Source organism: Geotrypetes seraphini, chromosome 1, assembly GCF_902459505.1.
Source record: "Geotrypetes seraphini chromosome 1, aGeoSer1.1, whole genome shotgun sequence".
NCBI classification, from domain to species: domain Eukaryota; kingdom Metazoa; phylum Chordata; class Amphibia; order Gymnophiona; family Dermophiidae; genus Geotrypetes; species Geotrypetes seraphini.
The window spans coordinates 305827097-305846960 of record NC_047084.1 but is presented as its reverse complement, the minus strand read 5'-3'; the positions used below and the strand labels follow the sequence as shown (position 1 = coordinate 305846960).

Below are 19864 nucleotides of genomic sequence, written 5' to 3'. Positions count from 1 at the left end.
GGCCCACCAGGTACTATTTTGAGGCCCTCGGTATGTATCATAATCACAAAAGTAAAATAAAACAGTTTCTTGATCATATGTCTCTTTAGCTATAAATTACAATACTATTATTAAGACTTAGCTAAAAGGTAAGATTCATAAACTGTTTTACCTCATTCAAAATCGTCATTTATTTAATAAGACATTAACTATTTTTTCTGAGGTCCTCCAAGTACCTACAAATCCAAAATGTGGCCCTGCAAAGGGTTTGAGTTTGAGACTACTGGTCTAGTCATATTTAATGGCTAGGCCGGTCCTGTAGCCACAAGACCAACAGTGCAGGAGTAGGGGGAAGAGAATCCTCCAATGCTGCTGAGGAGAACCATCTATTAACAAGCTCAGGAAAAAATAATTAATTTGTAGTAGCAGTAGGAATAATAAGCTATCCTTTATGTTCCCATATTCACGATCATCATTGCAACGATAACCTGAAAAACTCTGATACACCTATAAATGAAATAAAACGAAAGCTCATAGCGGTATTGGCCTAGCAGGCCTTGAATCGCAATGAGCTCAATCGGCTATAAAACTCAAATCAGCAGAAAGAGCTCCACAGCGTTAAGGGCAGCTGCATGAGAGGAAAATACCCCCTGATCTTGGCTGGTCGTCATCAAACTGTGGCTCAGATTGCTTATTACGATCCAATAATTCAAGTAAAACAGCTCAACACAGAAGAATTAGCACTAACAAGAAATGCGGTGTTGGGTGAGAAACCTATTTCTGGGAAGGAGGCGTTCAAGTGGGGGGAGGCAGAGAAGCAATCACTCGGCACCAAACCAAGCCGAATTCTATTATGTATCTCGATGCTTGTTTATAACTTCTTTTTTTGGCGATAGCCTAAGGTCTCGTTTAAGCTAAAGACCGGATATGAGCCATGCATCGCCCCACTGCTCAACTCTCCTACCCTTTTACCTCCCACTACGTTTCCGCCTCCTACGGAGATGGAACTACCTGAGCATTAGCCCCGCCCACTGAAGGGAGGGGCTGAGTCTGATACTAGCCGCCCGATTGACAGGGGCTGCACGCATTCTCCAGGCGCGCTACTCTCAAAGGGAGGCTCGGCCATTGTTTACCGTTCAGTGGGTTCCAAGAGGAGTCACATGATTGCATTGTTCCCACCTATACCGGTGTGCCCGTCGGTGAAAGGGCGTGCTTTGTGACGTCACGTCCACACCTGGAAAGAGGAGGAGGAGGGTGGCAAGAGGGGCATGGCTGGTGCAGAGCTTGTAGTCTTAGGCTGATCGGTCGCCGCTCGTACTAGCGGGCGTACTGGATAGAGCTTGGCGGAAGACAGTTTATTATTCGCTGCTTTCTGCATCAGAAGAGTCTTGTGGGTCTGATTGCTCCTTTCCTCCTTAAAAAAAACCCACCAAAACCACGGTTCCGATGGCCTGGTTCCCCTGACCGGTGGTCGTATCTTGTCTTTCCTCGGTTTGTCGTGTTCTTTTCTCCCTGCAACCTGCTGAATTGTGGCATTCGTGTTGCCTGACTTCCTCCCGGAGAGTTGCAGCCCTGGGGCTGGGGGCTGGGGGCTGGGGGACGGAAGCATGGAGGTGGTGGTGAAGGAGAGGTGGACGCTACTTCACGGCCGGAGGATGATCCCTTGGATGTGGCTGTTCGTAGTCTTTGCACTACCCCGCGCTTCTCTGTCCACAGTGCCTCGAACCACGATCCCTTTCCCAGGTAAGAACGGGCGGTGAAAGCACTGGAGGGGGTTGAAAAGAAGGGAGATGTTTAAGGTTGGTGGGCTGATTTGGCAGCAGGATGCTGCCACAACCATCGCTTCATAAGATGGTCTAATGCACGCCCTAAAGTCTGAGGGTTGCAGGCACCCAACGCATATTTTACTCTTACGAATTTTGCTCTAGTGTTGTAAAAGACTGAATACCGGTGCCCCCGGGGGGAGGGGGGTGTTTCCAGAGCGTGACTTAGTAAAAGGAGCAGAACTGGCCAGCTACCCTGTTGCTTATTTGATGGTACCCAGAGTTCCTAAGTCGGCATATTGGTGGTTCAGTCCTATATTTCCTAAGATCCATGTGAAAATTACTGTTGGAGTTGGAGGTATGGTTGTCCTGTAGCTGTGGCAATATGCATTGTGGGAAACATCTATTGTCTGTGACATAAACATTAGCAAGTGGTGTTGTATAGGCCTGTTTATTTCAGGCACCCCTCCCCCAATACAATCTTCCTCATATATGATAGTGCTGTAACTTAAAGATAGAAACATAGAAAAATGAAGACAGGTAAAGACCATATGGCCTGTTCAATCCACCAGCTTTCAAATGAAGAAGTCTGTTCCCTTCCACCTTCATCCTATGCCCTCTCATTCCAGAGCTTCTTTTCAATTGAAAGAGACTTGCCTCCTGTGCTTTTATGCCAAGAGGTATTTAAATGTCTCTATCATCTTCCCTCTCCTGCCTTTCTTCTAAATTATACATATTGATATTTTTAAGTTTATCCACATATGCTTTATGGCACAGACCATTTTAGTAACCACCTTCTGGATAAATTCTATCCTGTTTACCCATTTACATCTTTTTGAAGGTGCAGTCTCTAGAACTGTACACAGTATTCTACATAGGTCTCATCAGAGTCTGCATTACCACCTTTTTCTCCCTATGTACCCAAGCATCCTTTTGGATTTCACAGTCACCATACAAACAACTATGGTGAATTTAGGAAACACCTAAAAACATATCTGTTCTTGAATTACCTAGGTAGCTTATCTGCACAATCTCTCCCACAACAACCACTCTAATATTCTGTTAGTCACTAACCTCCAACTATGTAAGTTCTACTCAGTTGTAGCATTCTTTTTAATCATTGTAAACCGCATAGAACTTCATGGTCCTGCGGTATATAAACTGCTATTATTATTATTTTCTGTCTATCTGGCTACCTTAAGATCATTATTTGTGATCACACCCAAGTCCAGCTCCTCTTTTGTGTACAAAAGTTCTTCACCTCCTAAACCATACTCTTCCCTTGGGGAATTGAGGGAGGTAGGTTATAGGAATAGTCGGGGACCACTTCACAGGTCATAGGCCTGATGGGCCGCCGCGGGAGCGAACCGCTGGGCGCGATGGACCTCTGGCCTGACCCAGTGGAGGCAACTTCTTATGTTCTTAGATGCAACCTTGCAATTTTTTTTTAGCATTAAATCTTAGCTACCAAATGACCTGGGTCCTTTCTCGTATTATCAACACCATAGAATATGTGTAGAACTTACTCTATTCATTGCTTCTTATTTTTCTGGACTTTCAGTTTAAACTGTGAGCCCTAATTCACAGTTCCCCCTTTATTACCTCCACCTCCATTTTACCCACCATCTATTTAGCTAACTAAAAGCCCAGGGCTGCTTCTATAGCCGAGACAGCTTGGTATTGAAGACCAAGGATCCAGCTCAGGTTTCATGCACAGTCCCATTTTTGAACTGATGACTATGGCAGGGCTCTTCTCCGATTTTATTTTTATTTTTATTTTTTAATGAACATGTATATTTCTTTGATCTAGAGGAGCTGAAGTCTGCTACTGTCAGTTTTAAGAAGTAAATATGAATTAAAGTCCAATATCCCCTTCAGCCTTGTACAAAAACATAGTAAATGATGTCATATAAAGACCTGAACAGTCCATCCAGTCTGCCCAATAGTACTTTCATTATAAATTCATGATTAAATTGAATTGTCCTTTTTTCTTTAATATTTCTGGGTCAGAGACCGAAGAAGTCCATCCAGTCCTGTCCTTGGGTTCCAACTACTGGAGTTACTGTCAAAGCTCAGTACCTTAGGTTCCAAAACTTTGATTGTTTTGATAACACAATTTATCAAATAACCAGTTTACTTTAATTACTGGGGAGGAGTAGTAGCTTGGTGCTCAGAGAAGCAGATTGTGGGATCTAACAACCAGAGAAAAGTCCAGCTCATATATCTTTGCTGCTCCTTGTGAACTTGGGCAGGTGAATTTTAACCCTCCATTGCCTCGGGTATAAGAATTAGATTTTGAGCCCTCTAGGGACAGGGAAATATCTAGTGTACCTTGAGTGTAACCCATCTTGAGCTACTGCTGAAAAGGTATGAACTAATCTAAATAAATTGTGAACCAGTGAAGCCAAAGGCCAAATCTCACTTCACTCGCTGATGTTCTTTGTGACGTTGTGACATTTTCCCTCTAAGCCTCAGGTATAATTAACATATAAAAATTTATAAATATCTGTATGTAGACCATTTTGGTTGTATATCAAGAATATAATAAACACATGTCCACTCAAGATGGTATTTAATTAATTAGAAAAACATCTATTAACTTGAATTGTAAGAATTCTGTGTACAGAAAAATAAGTGGAGCTGCATTCAGATACAAGAGTTGAAGTTAGATTTGGAAAAGGTGAGTAATAACTCCAAATACCTAATTTACAACCCCCCCCCCTCTTTTTTTAAACTAAGCCGCCGTAGAGGTTTCTACCATGGCCTGGAGTGCTAAATGCTCCGACGTTGCTTCGATGCTCCATAGAATTCTATGATCATCGGAGCATTTAGCACCTGTCTTCTAGGAACACCCATGCTCTCCCCAGGCCGCTCCCCCTTTGAAATTTGTGCACCAGAAAAGATGTGCGGACTTTACAGAATGTGCTTAAAAAGTTGAATGTGTAATTTCTAATTAATGCCAGTCAAATTGACAAGTTAGATTTAATAAATCACCTGGACCAGATGTTATACATCCCAAGGTACTAAAAGAACTCAGACATGAAATTGCTGATCTGCTATTAGTGATCTGTAACCTGTCACTAAAATCATCTGTAATACCTGAAGATTGTAGGCCAATGTTATGACGATTTTTAAAAAGGGCTCCAGGGGAGATCGGGGAAATTACAGACTAGTAAGCCTGACAAAATAGTAGAAAAATTATAAAGAATAAAACCGTGAAACACATAGACAAACATGATTTAATGGGACAGAGTCAGCATGGGTTCAGCCAAGGGAGGTCTTGTTTCACCAATTTGCTTGACTTCTTTGAAGGTGTGAATAAACATGTGGTTAAAGCTGAGCTGGTTCATGTAGTGCAGTGTTTCTCAACTCGGTCCTGGAGTACCCCCTTGCCAGTCAGGTTTTCAGGATATCTACATTGACTCTGCATAAATTTTATTTGCATACACTGCCTCCATTATATGCAAATGTCTTTCATGCATATTCATTGTTATTGTATGTAGATTTTCAGAAAGGTTTTGACAACGTTCCTCTTGAGAGGCTCCTGTGAAAATTAGATTCATGGGATAGTAGGCAATGTTTAATTGTGGATTAAGAATTGGTTATCTGACGGAAAACAGATGGTGGGGTTAAATGGCAATTTTTCTCAATGGAGGAGGGTAAATAGTGGGAGTGCCTCAGGGATCTGTACTGGGACCAATGCTATTTAACTTATTATAAATGATCAGGAAATTTGAATGATGAGTGAGGTGATTAAATTTGCAGATGACTCTGTTCAAAGTTGTTAAAATGCATGTGGACTGTGAAAAATTGCAGGCAGACCTTAGAAAATTGGAAGACTGGGCATCCAATTGGCAGTTGAAATTTATCTTGGGCAAATTTAGTGTGATGCACATTGAGAAGAATAACCCAAATCATCGTTACCAGATATTTGGTCCAACTTGGGGGTCAGCGCCAAAGAAAAATATCTGGGTGTCATTGTAGACAATACACTAAAATCTTCCGCCCAATGTGCTGTGGTAGCTGTCAAAAAACAAACAAGATGCCAGGAATTATTAGAAAAGGGATGGCAAATAAGACCAAGATTATAAAACCTCTGTATCACTCCATGGTGCAACCTCACCTCAAATACTGCGATTGTGATCGCAATATCTCAAAAAAGATATAGTGAAATTAAGGGGTGAAGAACTTATGTGCACCACAGAAGAGCGGGACTTGGGTGTGATCATATGCGATCTTAAGGTGGCCAAACAGGTTAAAAAGGTGCATAGGGAGAGGTATGGCCTGTAGGAAAAAGGAGGTATTGATGCCCCTGTATGACAAAGGAGGTATTGATAACCCTGTATAAGGCTATGGTGAGACCTCATTTAGAATATTGTGTACAATCTTCAAAAAGATGTCAAAAGGATAGAGTCGGTCCAGAGGAAGGCTACTAAAATAGTGTGTGGTCTTCGTCATAAGACGTATGGAGACAGACTTAAAGATCTCAATCTGTATACTTTGGAGGAAAGGCGGAAGAGGGGAGATATGATAGATACGTTTACCTAATTTATGTAAATGGGCATGAGTCAAGTCTCTCTCATTTGAAAGAAAGCTCTGGCATGAGAGGGCATAGGATGAAGTTAAGAGGTGATAGGCTTAGGAGTAATCTAAGGAAATACCTTTTTTACAGAAAGGGTGGTAGATATGTGGAACAGTCTCCCGGAAGAGGTGGTGGAGACACAGGCTGTGTCTGAATTCAAGAAAGCATGGGATAGGCAGAGGAAGAGATAATGGTTACCGTGGATGGGCCATTTGGCCTTTATCTGCCATCATGTTTCTCTGTTTCTATGACCAAGATGATAAAGGGAATGGAACTCCTCTTGCATGAGGAAACACATAAGAGGTTAGGGTTCTTCAGCTTGGAAAAGTGACGGCTGAGGGGAAATATTATTGAAGTGTACAAAATCCTGAGTGGTGTAGAAACAGGTACAAGTGGCTCGTGTGGGTTTTTTTTTTTTTTTTTAATTCCCAGAATTGCAAAGACTAGGGGACTCGATAAAGTTACTAGGAAATACTTTTAAAACCAATAGAAGGAATAGTTAAGCTCTGGAACTCATTGCCAGAGGATGTGGTAAGAGCAGTTAACGTAGCTGGTTTGATAAAAAGGTTTGGACAAGTTCCTGGAGGAAAAGTCCATAGCATGCTATTGAGATAGACGTGGGAGGAGTTGCTGCTTGCTCTGGATTGCATAGAATGTTGCTGCTATTCCTGTTTCTGCCAGGTACTTGTGACCTGGATTGGCTACATTGAAGGTGGGATACTGGACTAGATGGACCATTGGTCAGATCCAGTATGGCTATTCTTATGTTCTTAATTAGGTGTTAATTGCCTGTTATCAGCACTGATCAGCTTGTTAAATAAGTTGTGCATGCAAATTGGCTATGCAAGCCAACTTAAGTGCACAACTTAATTTAATCACATCAATTTGCATGCACAACAGAATTTGGGGGTTACTATGTATTCCTTTTGTAGGACTCAAGTGTTATAAGTTCAGTGAGGCCCTTATTAACTGCATTACTTTCATCTTTGGTTTATTGGCTCTTTTTATCAAATCAATTTTCTCGTATTTGGCCCCCTTATTACACTGAATGTTCATTTAGAAGGTTTCATGTCGCTTTGCCTTTGTATGAAAATTGAGTGGCAGATCTACGGCAGTGCACAGATGTATTGTACAGTATATATTAATTAATTTTGAGAGCAGCATGTGTTTTTTAATGTACCTGCTAGTACTGATTTCTGTAACATTGCTAGATGTATGCAGCATAATTGGAAGTAAGTCGGGAATTATCCAGTTTGATTTTGCTATGATCTACTTGCAATGTAAAGCAAAACGCATGACCCTCAGGTTGCTGCAGAAACTCTCAAAGAATTTGTCTCTTGCTAAAGCAACAGGGCAAACTACATTTGGCCCCTAATTCACTACTGCTGCTTCCCTCCCTGTACAGAGGCTGATATAAGCTGTGAGCTAGAATGGTGTACTATGCTTCAGAGCAGTACACTAATGGTGTGCAAATTTAGCTTGACATTAAAAAAATATCCTGATGGAAAATATAATGCCAGTGCTGCACTGATCTGCAACAGTTTGTTACATCAGGGATAAATGTCTTCCCTCTCTGTGTACGAATAGAGGTTAGCTCATGCACTGACAGGGAGGGAGACAAAAAAATTAAAAGGCCCCAGCCTGCAAAAATTCCCTGTTGGCCCACTTGCTACCCAATATGGAGAGGCCCTTATCTAGAAAGCCTCTATGCTTCAGGACCAGACACATAAGAATTGTCATACTGGGACAGACCGAAGGTCCGTCAAGCAAAAGTGGCAAACCCAGGTTCCAAGTACCTAGCTAGATCCCAAGTAATAAAGATATTTTATGCTACTTATCTTTAGGAATAAGCTGTAGATGTCCCCAAGCCATCTCAATAATAGCCTATGGACTTATATTTTAGGAAATTATCCAAACCTTTTTAAAACCCTAACATAGTAACATAGTAGATGACGGCAGATAAAGACCCGAATGGTCCATCCAGTCTGCCCAACCTGATTCAATTTTTTCTTCTTAGCTATTTCTGGGCGAGAATCCAAAGCTTTACCCGGTACTGTGCTTGGGTTCCAACTGCCGAAATCTCTGTTAAGACTTACTCCAGCCCATCTACACCCTCCCAGCCATTGAAGCCCTCCCCTGCCCATCCTCCTCCAAACGGCCATGCACAGACACAGACCGTACAAGTCTGCCCAGTAACTGGCCTAGTTCAATCTTTAATATTATTTTCTGATTCTAAATCTTCTGTGTTCATCCCACGCTTCTTTGAACTCAGTCACAGTTTTACTCTCCACCACCTCTCTCGGGAGCGCATTCCAGGCATCCACCACCCTCTCCGTAAAGTAGAATTTCCTAACATTGCCCCTGAATCTACCACCCCTCAACCTCAAATTATGTCCTCTGGTTTTACCATTTTCCTTTCTCTGGAAAAGATTTTGTTCTACGTTAATACCCTTTAAGTATTTGAACGTCTGAATCATATCTCCCCTGTCTCTCCTTTCCTCTAGGGTATACATATTCAGGGCTTCCAGTCTCTCCTCATACGTCTTCTGGCGCAAGCCTCCTATCATTTTCGTCGCCCTCCTCTGGACCGCCTCAAGTCTTCTTACGTCTTTCGCCAGATACGGTCTCCAAAACTGAACACAATACTCCAAGTGGAGCCTCACCAATGACCTGTACAGGGGCATCAACACCTTCTTCCTTCTACTGACTACGCCTCTCTTTATACAGCCCAGAATCCTTCTGGCAGCAGCCACTGCCTTGTCACACTGTTTTTTCGCCTTTAGATCTTCGGACACTATCACCCCAAGGTCCCTCTCCCCGTCCGTGCATATCAACTTCTCTCCTCCCAGCATATACGGTTCCTTCCTATTATTAATCCCCAAATGCATTACTCTGCATTTCTTTGCATTGAATTTTAGTTGCCAGGCATTAGACCATTCCTCTAACCCTGCTAAGCTAACTGATTTTACCACATTCTAAAGCAACAAATTCCAGAGTTTAGTTATTTTATTTATTTAAAACACTTATCCCGCATATCACAAAATCTATGCGGGTTACAAAATACACATACATAAATTAATAAACACTTTAAAAACACATTAATCTTCAAATGAAATGAATTTGTTAAAATAAGCTATATACAAGTTTAAAACAAACCAAAATTATAAAACATGTAGTACAGAATTTTTTCATCATAGATTTCCAAAACTTCTTTGAAAAAGTACGCCTTCAATGATTTATGAAAAGATAAAAACAGTGAAATTTAGCGGTAGTGCATTCCACATTTGTCGACCTACTACACTAAAAACCCTTGCACGAATTGTAGATTTGGCAATAAACCTCAAAGAAGGAACTCCCAACAGACATTGCGACTCGGAGCGCAATGCATGAAAAGTCATATACGGTACTATTAAATCAGAAATTGCCTTTGGCAATGACTGCTGAACAGCCTTAAACACAGCACCAGGATGCTGAACTGAATCCTCCAGGAAACTGGAAGCCAGAGTAACTTGACCAACAATGGAGTTACGTGTTCTCTGCGAGAGAGACCTCCAACTATTCTCCCTGCCACACTTTGTGTGAAGAAATAGTTTCCCCAGTTTGTTTTAAATCTACTACTTGGCAGCTTCATCGCATGCCCCTTAGTCCTAGTATTTTTGGAAAGAGTGAATAAACAATTCACATCTACCCTCTTCATGCCATTCATTTTATAGACCTCGATCATATCACCCCTGAGCTGTCTCTTCTCCATGCTGAAGAGCCCTAGCTGCTGTAATATTTCCTCGTAGAAAACTCATTCCATCCCTTTTATCATTTTCGTCACCCTTCTCTGTACCTTTTCTAATTCCTCTATATCTTTTTTGAGATACGACGACCAGAACTGCAAACAGTATTCGAGGTGTAGCTGTACTATAGAGCGATAGAAAGGCATTATAACGTTTTCATCATTGGTTCCCTTCCTTTTATGATAATTCCTAAAATTCCATTTGCTTTCTTAGCTGCCACCGCACATTGAGCTGAGGGTTTCAACGTATCCTAAACAATGACACTTAGATCCTTTTCCTGGACGGTTTCTCCTAACATAGAACCCAGCATCACATAGCTATAGTTCGGGTTCCTTTTTCCCAAATGCATCACTTCGCACTTGCTCACATTAAACGTCATCTGCCATTTTGATGCTCAGGCTCCCAGGGTCCTCTTGAGATTTAACAACTTTGAATGACTTTGTGTCATCAACAAATTTAATTATCTCACTAGTTATTCCCATCTCTAGATCATTGATAAATATGTTAAAAGGCAGTGGTCCCAGTAAATATGCCTGGGAAACCCACTATTTACCCTTCTCCATTCAGAATAATGATCATTTAAACCTGCTATGTTGTTTTCTGCCTTTCAACCAGTTCTTAATCCATAATAGGACAATTCCTCAAAAGTCTTTCTTGAGGTATTTTGTCAAATGCCTTTTGAAAATACAAATACATAATATCAACCAGCTCACCTTTATTAAATGTTCATTCAGCCTTTCAAAGAAATGCAGTAGATTGGTGAGGCAATATTTTCCCTGATTAAATCCATGTTAGCTTTTTCTCATTAATCCATGGTCATGTATACGTTCTGTCATTTTGTTCTTTATAATGGTCTCTACCATTTTGCCAGGCACTGACAGCAGATTGCCAGTCTATAATTTCTCAGATCACCTCAGATCACCTCTGGAACCCTTTTAAAAAATCTGCATCATGTTGTCCACCCTCCAGTCTTCCAGAAAAATTGCTAACAATAGCTCTGCAAGTTCATTTTTCAATTCTGTCAGCACTCTGTGATGTATACTATCTGGTCCAGCCGATTGACCCAATACGTCATACAGTATTACAGAGATTTGTTTGAGTTTCTCTTCTTCAACAGAATTGAATACTATTTCTGTCACCGGTAACTTCCCTACATCTTCCTCGGTGAAGACCTTGTCTTCCCTGAGAGCCTGTTTTATCCCTCGGTCATCTAGCAATCCAACCGAACCTCTTCCTGACTTCTTGCTTTTAATAAACCTAAAAACAATTTTACTGTGGGTTTGTTTGTTTGTTTTTTGCTTCCAGCACAATCTTCTTTTCAGGGTCTCTCTTCACCTTCCTTATTAGCACCTTGCATTTGACTTGCCATTCCTTGTACTGTTTACAATTATTTTCAGTCAGATCCTTCTTCCACTTTCTGAAAGATTCTCTTAGCTAGCTTCCTTCACCTCACTCGTTAACCATGCTGACTGCCATTTGGTCTTCCTTCCTCCTCTTAATATATGGAAGATATCTAGTCTGGGCTTCCAGGATGGTATTTTTGAACAACATTCACGCCTGATGTATCTTTTTGACCTTTGCAGCTTTACCTGTAAGTTTCTTTTTTACCATTCTCATGTTATCATAGTCTCCTTTTTTAAAGTTAAGTGCTGTTGTATTGGATTTCCTGTCCAAATTATTCCAGGGATTATATCAAATCTGATCATGTTGTGATCACTGTTATCAAGCGACACACACCATTACCTCCTGCACCAATTCACATGCTCCACTAAGAACTAGATCTAGAATTGCTTCGCCTCTTGTTGATTCTTGAACCAGCTGCTCCTTAAAGCAGTTCTTGATTTCATCAAGGAATTTTATCTCCCTAACATGCCCTGATGTTACATTTACCCAGTCAGTATCGGGGTAGTTGAAATCACCCATTATTATGTTACCCATTATTAGATTCCCTAATTTCTGATAACATTTCAGCATCTGTCCATTCATCTTGGTCAGGTAGATGGTAGTGCACTCCTATCACTGTCATTTTCCCCCTTACACATGGAATTTCTATCCATAGGTATTCCAAAATATTTCTGCTCCTGTAGAATTTTCAGCCCATTCGATTCAAGGCCCTCCTTGGGACCAATAATACTTCTGGTCTGGGGAGTGGTCTAGCACATTGCTGCTTTAGTCAGTCTGCTTGATTGCCTCTCTTATTGGGGAAACATGACCACTGCCCTTCTAAGGTGGAGTGAACGTGAGATCAAAGACAGGAAGGGTGAAAAGTTGGAGTGAAAAAGGGTGAAATAGAGGAGAGGCAGGGAAGAATGGTAAATTGCAAGGGTAAAACTATAGAGAAGTTAAAGAGGTTGTGGATAAGAAACAAAGGAGGGGGAAAGAGAGAGGTGAGGAAAGGGAGGAAAAAGACTACAAAAAGAAGGAAGAAATGGAGAGACAAGGAAGAAAAGGCACCACTGGGAGAAGAGAGATGGTAGATAAAAACTTAGAGAAACATGGACAGTAGAAAAGGAAAAAAATGAAATGGCGAGAGAATGGGGAAAGCAATATAATCCAGAGAAAAGAAGTTTGAAAAATCATTTTATTCCCTCACAGACAATGTTTATTTAAGCATGTATAAAAATATTAATTTATTCAGAATGTTTGCTTTCTTTAGAGTCTGTCCATCAGCTGCTTAATGAAATTGGAGGCTTAGAGCAGAGATTCCTCTGTCACGTGGTTAGGACTAATCTGCAGTTTTTCTCTTGACTCTCTCTAACAGTAGGAGTGTTCAGATTTACAGATTAGTTTGCCAAAAGCCTCAATTTAGACATAGGCAGCTGCCTACGGCATCAAATACCCATGCCGGCTTATTTTAAGAACTATATTCATGTGCTATTTCAAAGGTGTGCCACTGTAGCTTTTCCTTGCTCCCCTTTGGGCTCTCTGACATTACCTACTCCTGCCTCTACTCTGGGATTTGCTGTTTGGTCTTGATTGTGGGTGCTAAAATCTTAAATCTACCCTTAACTCTGCAGCATGTCTGTAGGTTTGGACCTAAATATATTTTCTGGTCTTACTGTATATCCCCCATTCCTATGTTGTCTGGTTCTGGTGGAGGAAAACAGTTGAAATAGCAGCACCTTAAACTGTCTGGCCGTTGTCCAGGAGCATTTTGTACTTTTGCAGATCACTGAATGCAGAACACAGCCCAAGGCCACTCCTCAGTTCTCAGGTAATGAAGGTATTGTGAGAGGCTGGGCTGTCCCTTGTTAAACCTTTTAGTAGATAATTAACTAGTAGCAGAATACATTTACAAGTATTGGAAAGTGGCACTGGGGGTGGGAAATAGGTAGCCTGTTGGCTGTTATTCATAGAGCAGCATGTCCTAAGAACAAAAGAGGTTATGAGAGTACCTGAGAGCACTGTAGATAAGAACATGGCAGGGCAGGGCAGCACAGAATGAGATCACACTAGAGAGTTGCGCGGGGACAGAAATCCCACCCGTCCCCGCCAAAGTCCCACCCGTCCCCGCGAGGAATCCCTCCTTCCCCGCCCGTCCCCGCGAGGAATCCCCTACGTCCCCATGAGGAATCCCCTACGTCCCCGCCCGTCCCTATAAACTACAGAAATAGTTATTTCATTTAATTATGCTACTGAATTAAAGGCTCTGGTAGAAACCCATTTAAAAATAAGCAAAAAGACTTTATTAATTTGGAAATATTAATTGGGAAGAATACATACTTTGTAAACGGGTTTCTACCAGAGCCTCTAATGTTTATAAATTTTTATCAACACAACTAATATACTACTTTATCCTTAAGCAAAAAAAAAAAAAAAGAATTTTTTTCCTACCTTTGTTGCCTGGTTTCTGCTTTCTTCATATTCTCATTCAATTCCTTCCATCCACTGCCTCTCTTCTCTCTGTGTCTTCCATTTGCTCTGTTACTGTGCCTCTCCCTTTCTCCCCCCTCCCAAATTGGTCTGGCATCCATCTTTTCCCCTCCACTCCCCCCATAGTCTGGCACCTCTGTCTTCTTCCCTGCCAGGGTCTTCTCCCCATTCCCTCTTCCCCATTTCCTTCCAGTGTCCTTCTCCCTCACCATCTTCCCCATGTCCTGTCAGGCAGCATCCTTCTCCCCCCTCTGCCTACCCCATGTCCTTTCAGCGTCCTTCTCCCCCCTCTGTCTTCCCCATGTCCTTTCAGCGGCCTTCTCCCCCCTCTGTCTTCCCCATGTCCTTTCAACGGCCTTCTCCCCCCCCTGTTTTCCCCATTTCCTTTCAGTGGCCTTCTCCACCCCTGTTTTCCCCATGTCCTTTCAGTGGCATTCTCCACCCCTTTGTCTTCCCCAGTGCTTTCAGCGGCCTTCTCCCCCCTTAAGCGTCTTTTCTTCTCCACTCCACCTTTCCTCCCTCCCTGCCCCTTACCTTTGTGGCATTTCCGCACCCGACCGACAACAGAACAGGCCCGGTCGGACAAATCTCTCTGTCCTGTAGCCGCGAATCTAAATTACCTTCTTACAGCAGCTGGAGTATTGAAGCTGCTGTAAGAGGTAATTTAGATTCGCGGCTACAGGGCAGGGAGGTTTGTCGGCCGGGCCTGTTGTCGGTCGATCGGGGGACCTGACCGGCTGTGCACATTCTTCGGGGCGGACCGCCCCCTCCCCCCTCTTTCGTTCACCATTGCCTTCTTCCTACCTGCCCTGCCGCACACAGCCGACCGGAAGTCTTCCTGATGTCAGCGCTGACGTCGGAGGAAGGGAGGGCTTTGCTTAAGCCCTCCCTCCGACGTCAGCGCTGACATCGGGAAGACTTCCGTTCGGCTGTGTGCTGCGACAGTGCAGGTAAGGAGGAGGAGACTACCCTCGCGGCTCGAATGCACTGCGATCCAACCCCGCAGGAACCCCGCGACCCTCGGAGGCGTCCCCACGGGATCCCCGTGACCCTAGGGGGCGTCCCCACGGGATCCCCGTGACCCAAAGGGGGAACCCGCGGGATCCCCGCGGGTCCCGCGGGATTCCCGTCATCCCCGTTCTCGTGCAGCTCTCTAGATCACACTTGCTGGATCCTATGGGAGAGTGACGGCATCTGTAAGGTTCCTCTCTCGGGGACTGTTGATCAGAGCCCTCCTTATACCCAATAATTAGCTAGTGATTAACTCCCTAAATGAGTGCCTTTGTGGCTTTCTAAACTAGAGGCTTTTTAATGTAGGGCTGGGGGTGGAGGAGAACTTCAGTCCAGCTCCCCCTTAAATTATTGCCAGTATGGAAAGAAGATGCTTGAGGGGGTGTAAAAGGAGAGCAAGGGGAGAAGCAATGCAACAAGTGATATTGCCGAAGGAGGTGATGGCAGAAAGCTACTGTGGACAGAAGTATGAAGAACTCTCAGTAACTGCACCCATAATGCAGAAAATGGTTTTGCACAGAAGTTGTTTTGCTTGGTAGACAGCGGTACATAGCATAATAAAATGAATGGTAATGAGGCTAGTTGTAATTCTGTTGCGCTGAAGACTTTTAAAGCAAGCACAACATGAGAAATTGACCACAGGCAGATTTAAATGGTAAGGAAAATTCAAAATCATTTGGCGTTGCAAACTAAAACATTGCAGGGAGCTACCGTGTTCTTTATTATTTTTTTGTATTAACTGCTTTTTCATAAAGAGATTCACCCACCTAACACACAAATACGGATTATTGCTGCCTGGCCACCCATATAGAGTCATTGTCTTACTCCCACTTTGTGTTAAATGAGTTGATAGCCTCATTTCCTAACGTCCTATTGGCATCCTATGTGTTGATTTCTTTAGAATATCCTCTAAATTTCCTCTCTTTCACTCCAATTTAGATGCTAAGGGGCTCATAATCGAAACTTAAACACATCTAAAAACCTGTCCCAAGTCGGCACTTGGATAACCTAAAAGACAGGTCGTCCAATAATCAAACTGACTTACTAGATGTGTCCAGGGACTTTTGAGGCCTCTGAATGCTGTTGTGCGCCCAGAGCTAAAAAGGGAGTATCTGGAGGAGTGGTTAGGGTAGTATTTGGGTGGGATGTGGACTGACCTTGACTTAGTTGTCCTGCAGGGATAATTGAAATAGAGAATGACACGGTAGCGGTTACCCGCGGCTAGCCGCGTTTAGCCGCGGGTAACCCGCCAAAACGGTGACCAAAAAAAAATGGTCACCGCAAGTTTGGGGACAAGGCAATTCACCGCCCCGTGGGGCGGTGAATGGTAGCACAGGGCAGTGAACCATCTGGAACGTGCGGTGAACGAGCAGCATCCCACTCTTTCCCGCCGGCCGGCCGACCATGCATCTCCCTCCCTCCCCTTCTTTTCCCTTACCTTTTCTTGTTAAAACGAGCGTTTTCTATAAAGCTAGGAGCTGTATTACAGCCGGAGCCTTGAAGTCAAGTCACGTGCACACTGGAAAAAGTCTCCTCTGACGCAACTTCCTGTTTCCGGTTGCATTGGAGGAGACTTTTCTAGCCGGCAACCCGACGCGACTTCAAGGCTCCGGCTGTAATACAGCTCCTAGCCTTACAGAAAATGCGCGTTTTAACAAGAAAAGGTAAGGGAAAAGAAGGGAGGAAGGGAAATGCACGGCTGGCCGGTGGGAGGGAGCTGCAGGACCGCGTGAAGGGTGCTGGGGTGGGGGGATGGAGAGGAGAAGACGCTGAAGACGGGGATGGGGCCGGGGTGGTGAAAGAGACAACGGGGCGGTGACGGGGCGGTGAAGGGGACGGAAGAGATGGGGATGGGGCGGTGAAAGGGATAGTGGGGATGGGGCGGTGCAGAGGATGGTGGTCCGGGGACGGGGCGGTGACGGGGACATAATTTTTCCCCGTGTCATTCTCTAAATCGAATATTTCATAATACTTCCTGGATGAAACTTATACATTGTGAGTTAGATGATGTAAAAGCAGGTATAAATGCCAAAAAGTATCCAAAGTGACCAGATAACCCGTTGCAGAGACAACGTAAAGACCCCCACATACTTCCCGTTCACACTGACCCCTCACTGTGCCACAAATATCAGAATAAAAACATACACACCTGTCTCTTGAACATCGGCACCTGCTATAGGAAAGCCTAGTAGAGCTGCATAAAGGTGTCTTAAGTAGTTTGAGGGGATGGGCTAGTGAATCATAGAGAGGAGGACCCAGACCCATAAGCCACTCTAACCACTATATTCATGGTGGAAAATATGAGCCCACCAAAGCCCTACTGTACTGCCATATAGGTGGCACCTGCAGCCATAAGGGCTATTGGGGTTGTACATAGGTGGGTATAGTGTGTTTTGGGAGCTCACCATAACCTATAAGGGAGTTCTAGTGAGATATTTATATGGCACCCTTTTTGTGAAGTTCACAGTTGTGCCCCATTGCTCTGTTGCCATGTCTGGATGTCTAGTCCATATAAGATTGGCCCCTCCCACACCCAAATGGTCTTGTTCTGGCATTTGTGAATTTTGGTCAAAAATGTGGTATAAAGATAGACGTACTGTCGGTCTGGATGAACAATATCTTGGACATCCAGATAGACTAGTTTTGGTAAAAAAAAAATTTTTAGACGCATTTTTCGAGAATGACCATTTTCTCACTGTCGGCTTTGGGTGTCTAGCACCATATGACCAATTTTGACTTAGAGGTTTGCTTTGATTATGCCTCTCTATGTGAGTGATGCTCCTCTATCTTATCTACATATTGGCATTCTTTTCCTAGTTTATCAAAACAGATTTTAGATTTTAAACTGCTTAGACCTGTTGGAGGCAGAAATTATGGAATAGCAAATGTAAATAAAATAAAGCGACTTACAACACATTGAATAGTAATCGGGTACTCATCTGTCCTGGCAGGCTCACAATCTAACTGTGGTACCTGGGGCAATGGAAGGTTAAGGCCCAAATTCTGTAACCAGCGCCTAAAGTTGGGCACCTATTTCGGAGGTGCCCAACTAAATAGGCGCCTATCTAAATGGAATAACAAGCTCAATTAAGCTTTTTAATCAGCACTGATTGAAACATAGGCGCCTATCAAGAAAGCACGATTCTGTTACAAGGCGCCTCTAAATATTTAGGCGGCCTTCAAAAAAATAGGCACTATGCACGTTAGGCGTGGGCGTGGCTACATGTTAGACGCCTTGTTGCAGAATCACTGCTCTTAAGCATGCTTAAGCGCTCAGCTAGGCCCCTAACTTTTAGTTTTGCCTAGAGCTGGCCTATTTCTTGGGCGCCTCCAAAATAGTCTCCGTTCAGCGTGGTTCATTAAACAGCACCCAATTTTACTTGAATCGCGATGAACGGTGCCTAATTAGGCACGCTTCTTATAGAACTTGCCCTTAAGTGACTTGCTCAGTGTCACAAGGAGCAGCATTGGGATTGAATTTGCAACCTCGGGGTGCTGAGGCAGCAGCTGTAACCACTACTAAAGATGGTCTTACTTTACCTAGATATCTTGACACGTGATAATAAGCTGAGAGCCAATAATTTTGTGATTTACTGAATTTTCTTTATCATAGACTAATGGCTCCTGATATTTTCCTGAAGAAATTTCTTAAGGAGGGGTTAAAACTGAGGAGGCAGACCCTATAGGCTCTTTTACAAAGCCGCGGTAGAGATTTCTGACACAGGCCAGCCCGCCATAGAAACATCTACCCTAGCTTTGTAAAAACCAGCATATGATTTCTTAGACTTGCTATTATGGGTTCCTTTTACAAAGCTGCGCCCGCGGTTTTAGCGCGCGCTTAGCGTGCTAGACGCTAACGCCAGCATTGAGCCGGTGTTAGTTCCAGCTGCATAGTGCGGGTTTAGCGTGCGTTAAAATTCTGCGTGCGCTAAAACGCTATTGCAGCTTTGTAAAAGGAGCCCTATGTTTGCTATCAAAGATCTCAGGAGCAGGGATAAGGAGAGAGAACTGAATTTCTTGAAACTTCCTAAGATATAAAGTGATACTAGGGTTCTTCTCTTTATAGCCCTACAAACTGAACAGGAGAAGATTAGGATTATGAAACTGTGGGCTCCTTTTACAAAGGTGCGCTAGTGTTTTTAGCGTGCGCGCTACCTGAAAAACTACCGCCTGCTCAAGAAGAGGCGGTAGCAGCTAGCATGCGCGGCATGCCCTGTATTTTTCTAGGAAAGAAGAATTTTTTTTTTTTTTTTTTTGTGGTGATAATGTCCTTATCTTTCCTGATGTAACTAGGACAACACAATTAATGATAAAACAGTTCCTAGGATATAAATCTATTTTATTTTATTGATTCTGAAAAACATACAGACAGTGCAATCAAATACAATAAACTAATCTCATAAAAGCACTTACGGTATATATAATAAATATATATTAGAATAAACCCTCTATTTTATAATTCTTCCCGCCCTCCCTCCCTTTACTGAAAGTGTATTTATTTAGCTTGTAATATCAGATCTGGTAAAATAGATTAATTTATGACAACTTCAATTACCTTGAACATGTGTTACAAAATCATCTAATGGACCCCAGATTTCTTTAAATTTTAACAGTTTTATTATCTAAAGAAGAAAAAAGATTTTTAGGATCCTCCCTAATTGGAGTTTGTCTTATTAGATAGAGAGAAAAATGGTGATGAACGTTAGGCTTATTAATCTGGATCAAAAATATAGATAGTATTATCCTGACTCTTTTTCTTAAGTTCCTTGTAATTGTATTCTCTCACTGTATTCCCACAAGGTGGACTGCCACATTTCTTGTTTTCTTTTTGTAGTTTGCAAAAAGAAATGAAGTTTAAATTTTTTTTTAAA

At 42.8% G+C, this 19864-nt stretch overlaps 1 protein-coding gene across 1 annotated transcript in view; it reads left to right on the top strand.

Moving 5' to 3' along the window:
• Positions 1-1144: 1144 nt before the first annotated feature.
• SEMA4F (ssemaphorin 4F) overlaps positions 1145-19864 on the top strand; it is a 204129-nt gene continuing 185409 nt past the window's right edge. Inside the window, exon 1 of the mRNA XM_033955328.1 lies at positions 1145-1722. Within this exon, the coding sequence (XP_033811219.1) occupies positions 1587-1722 (136 nt within the window). The 5' untranslated portion in view covers positions 1145-1586. The remainder of the gene's footprint in view (positions 1723-19864) is intronic.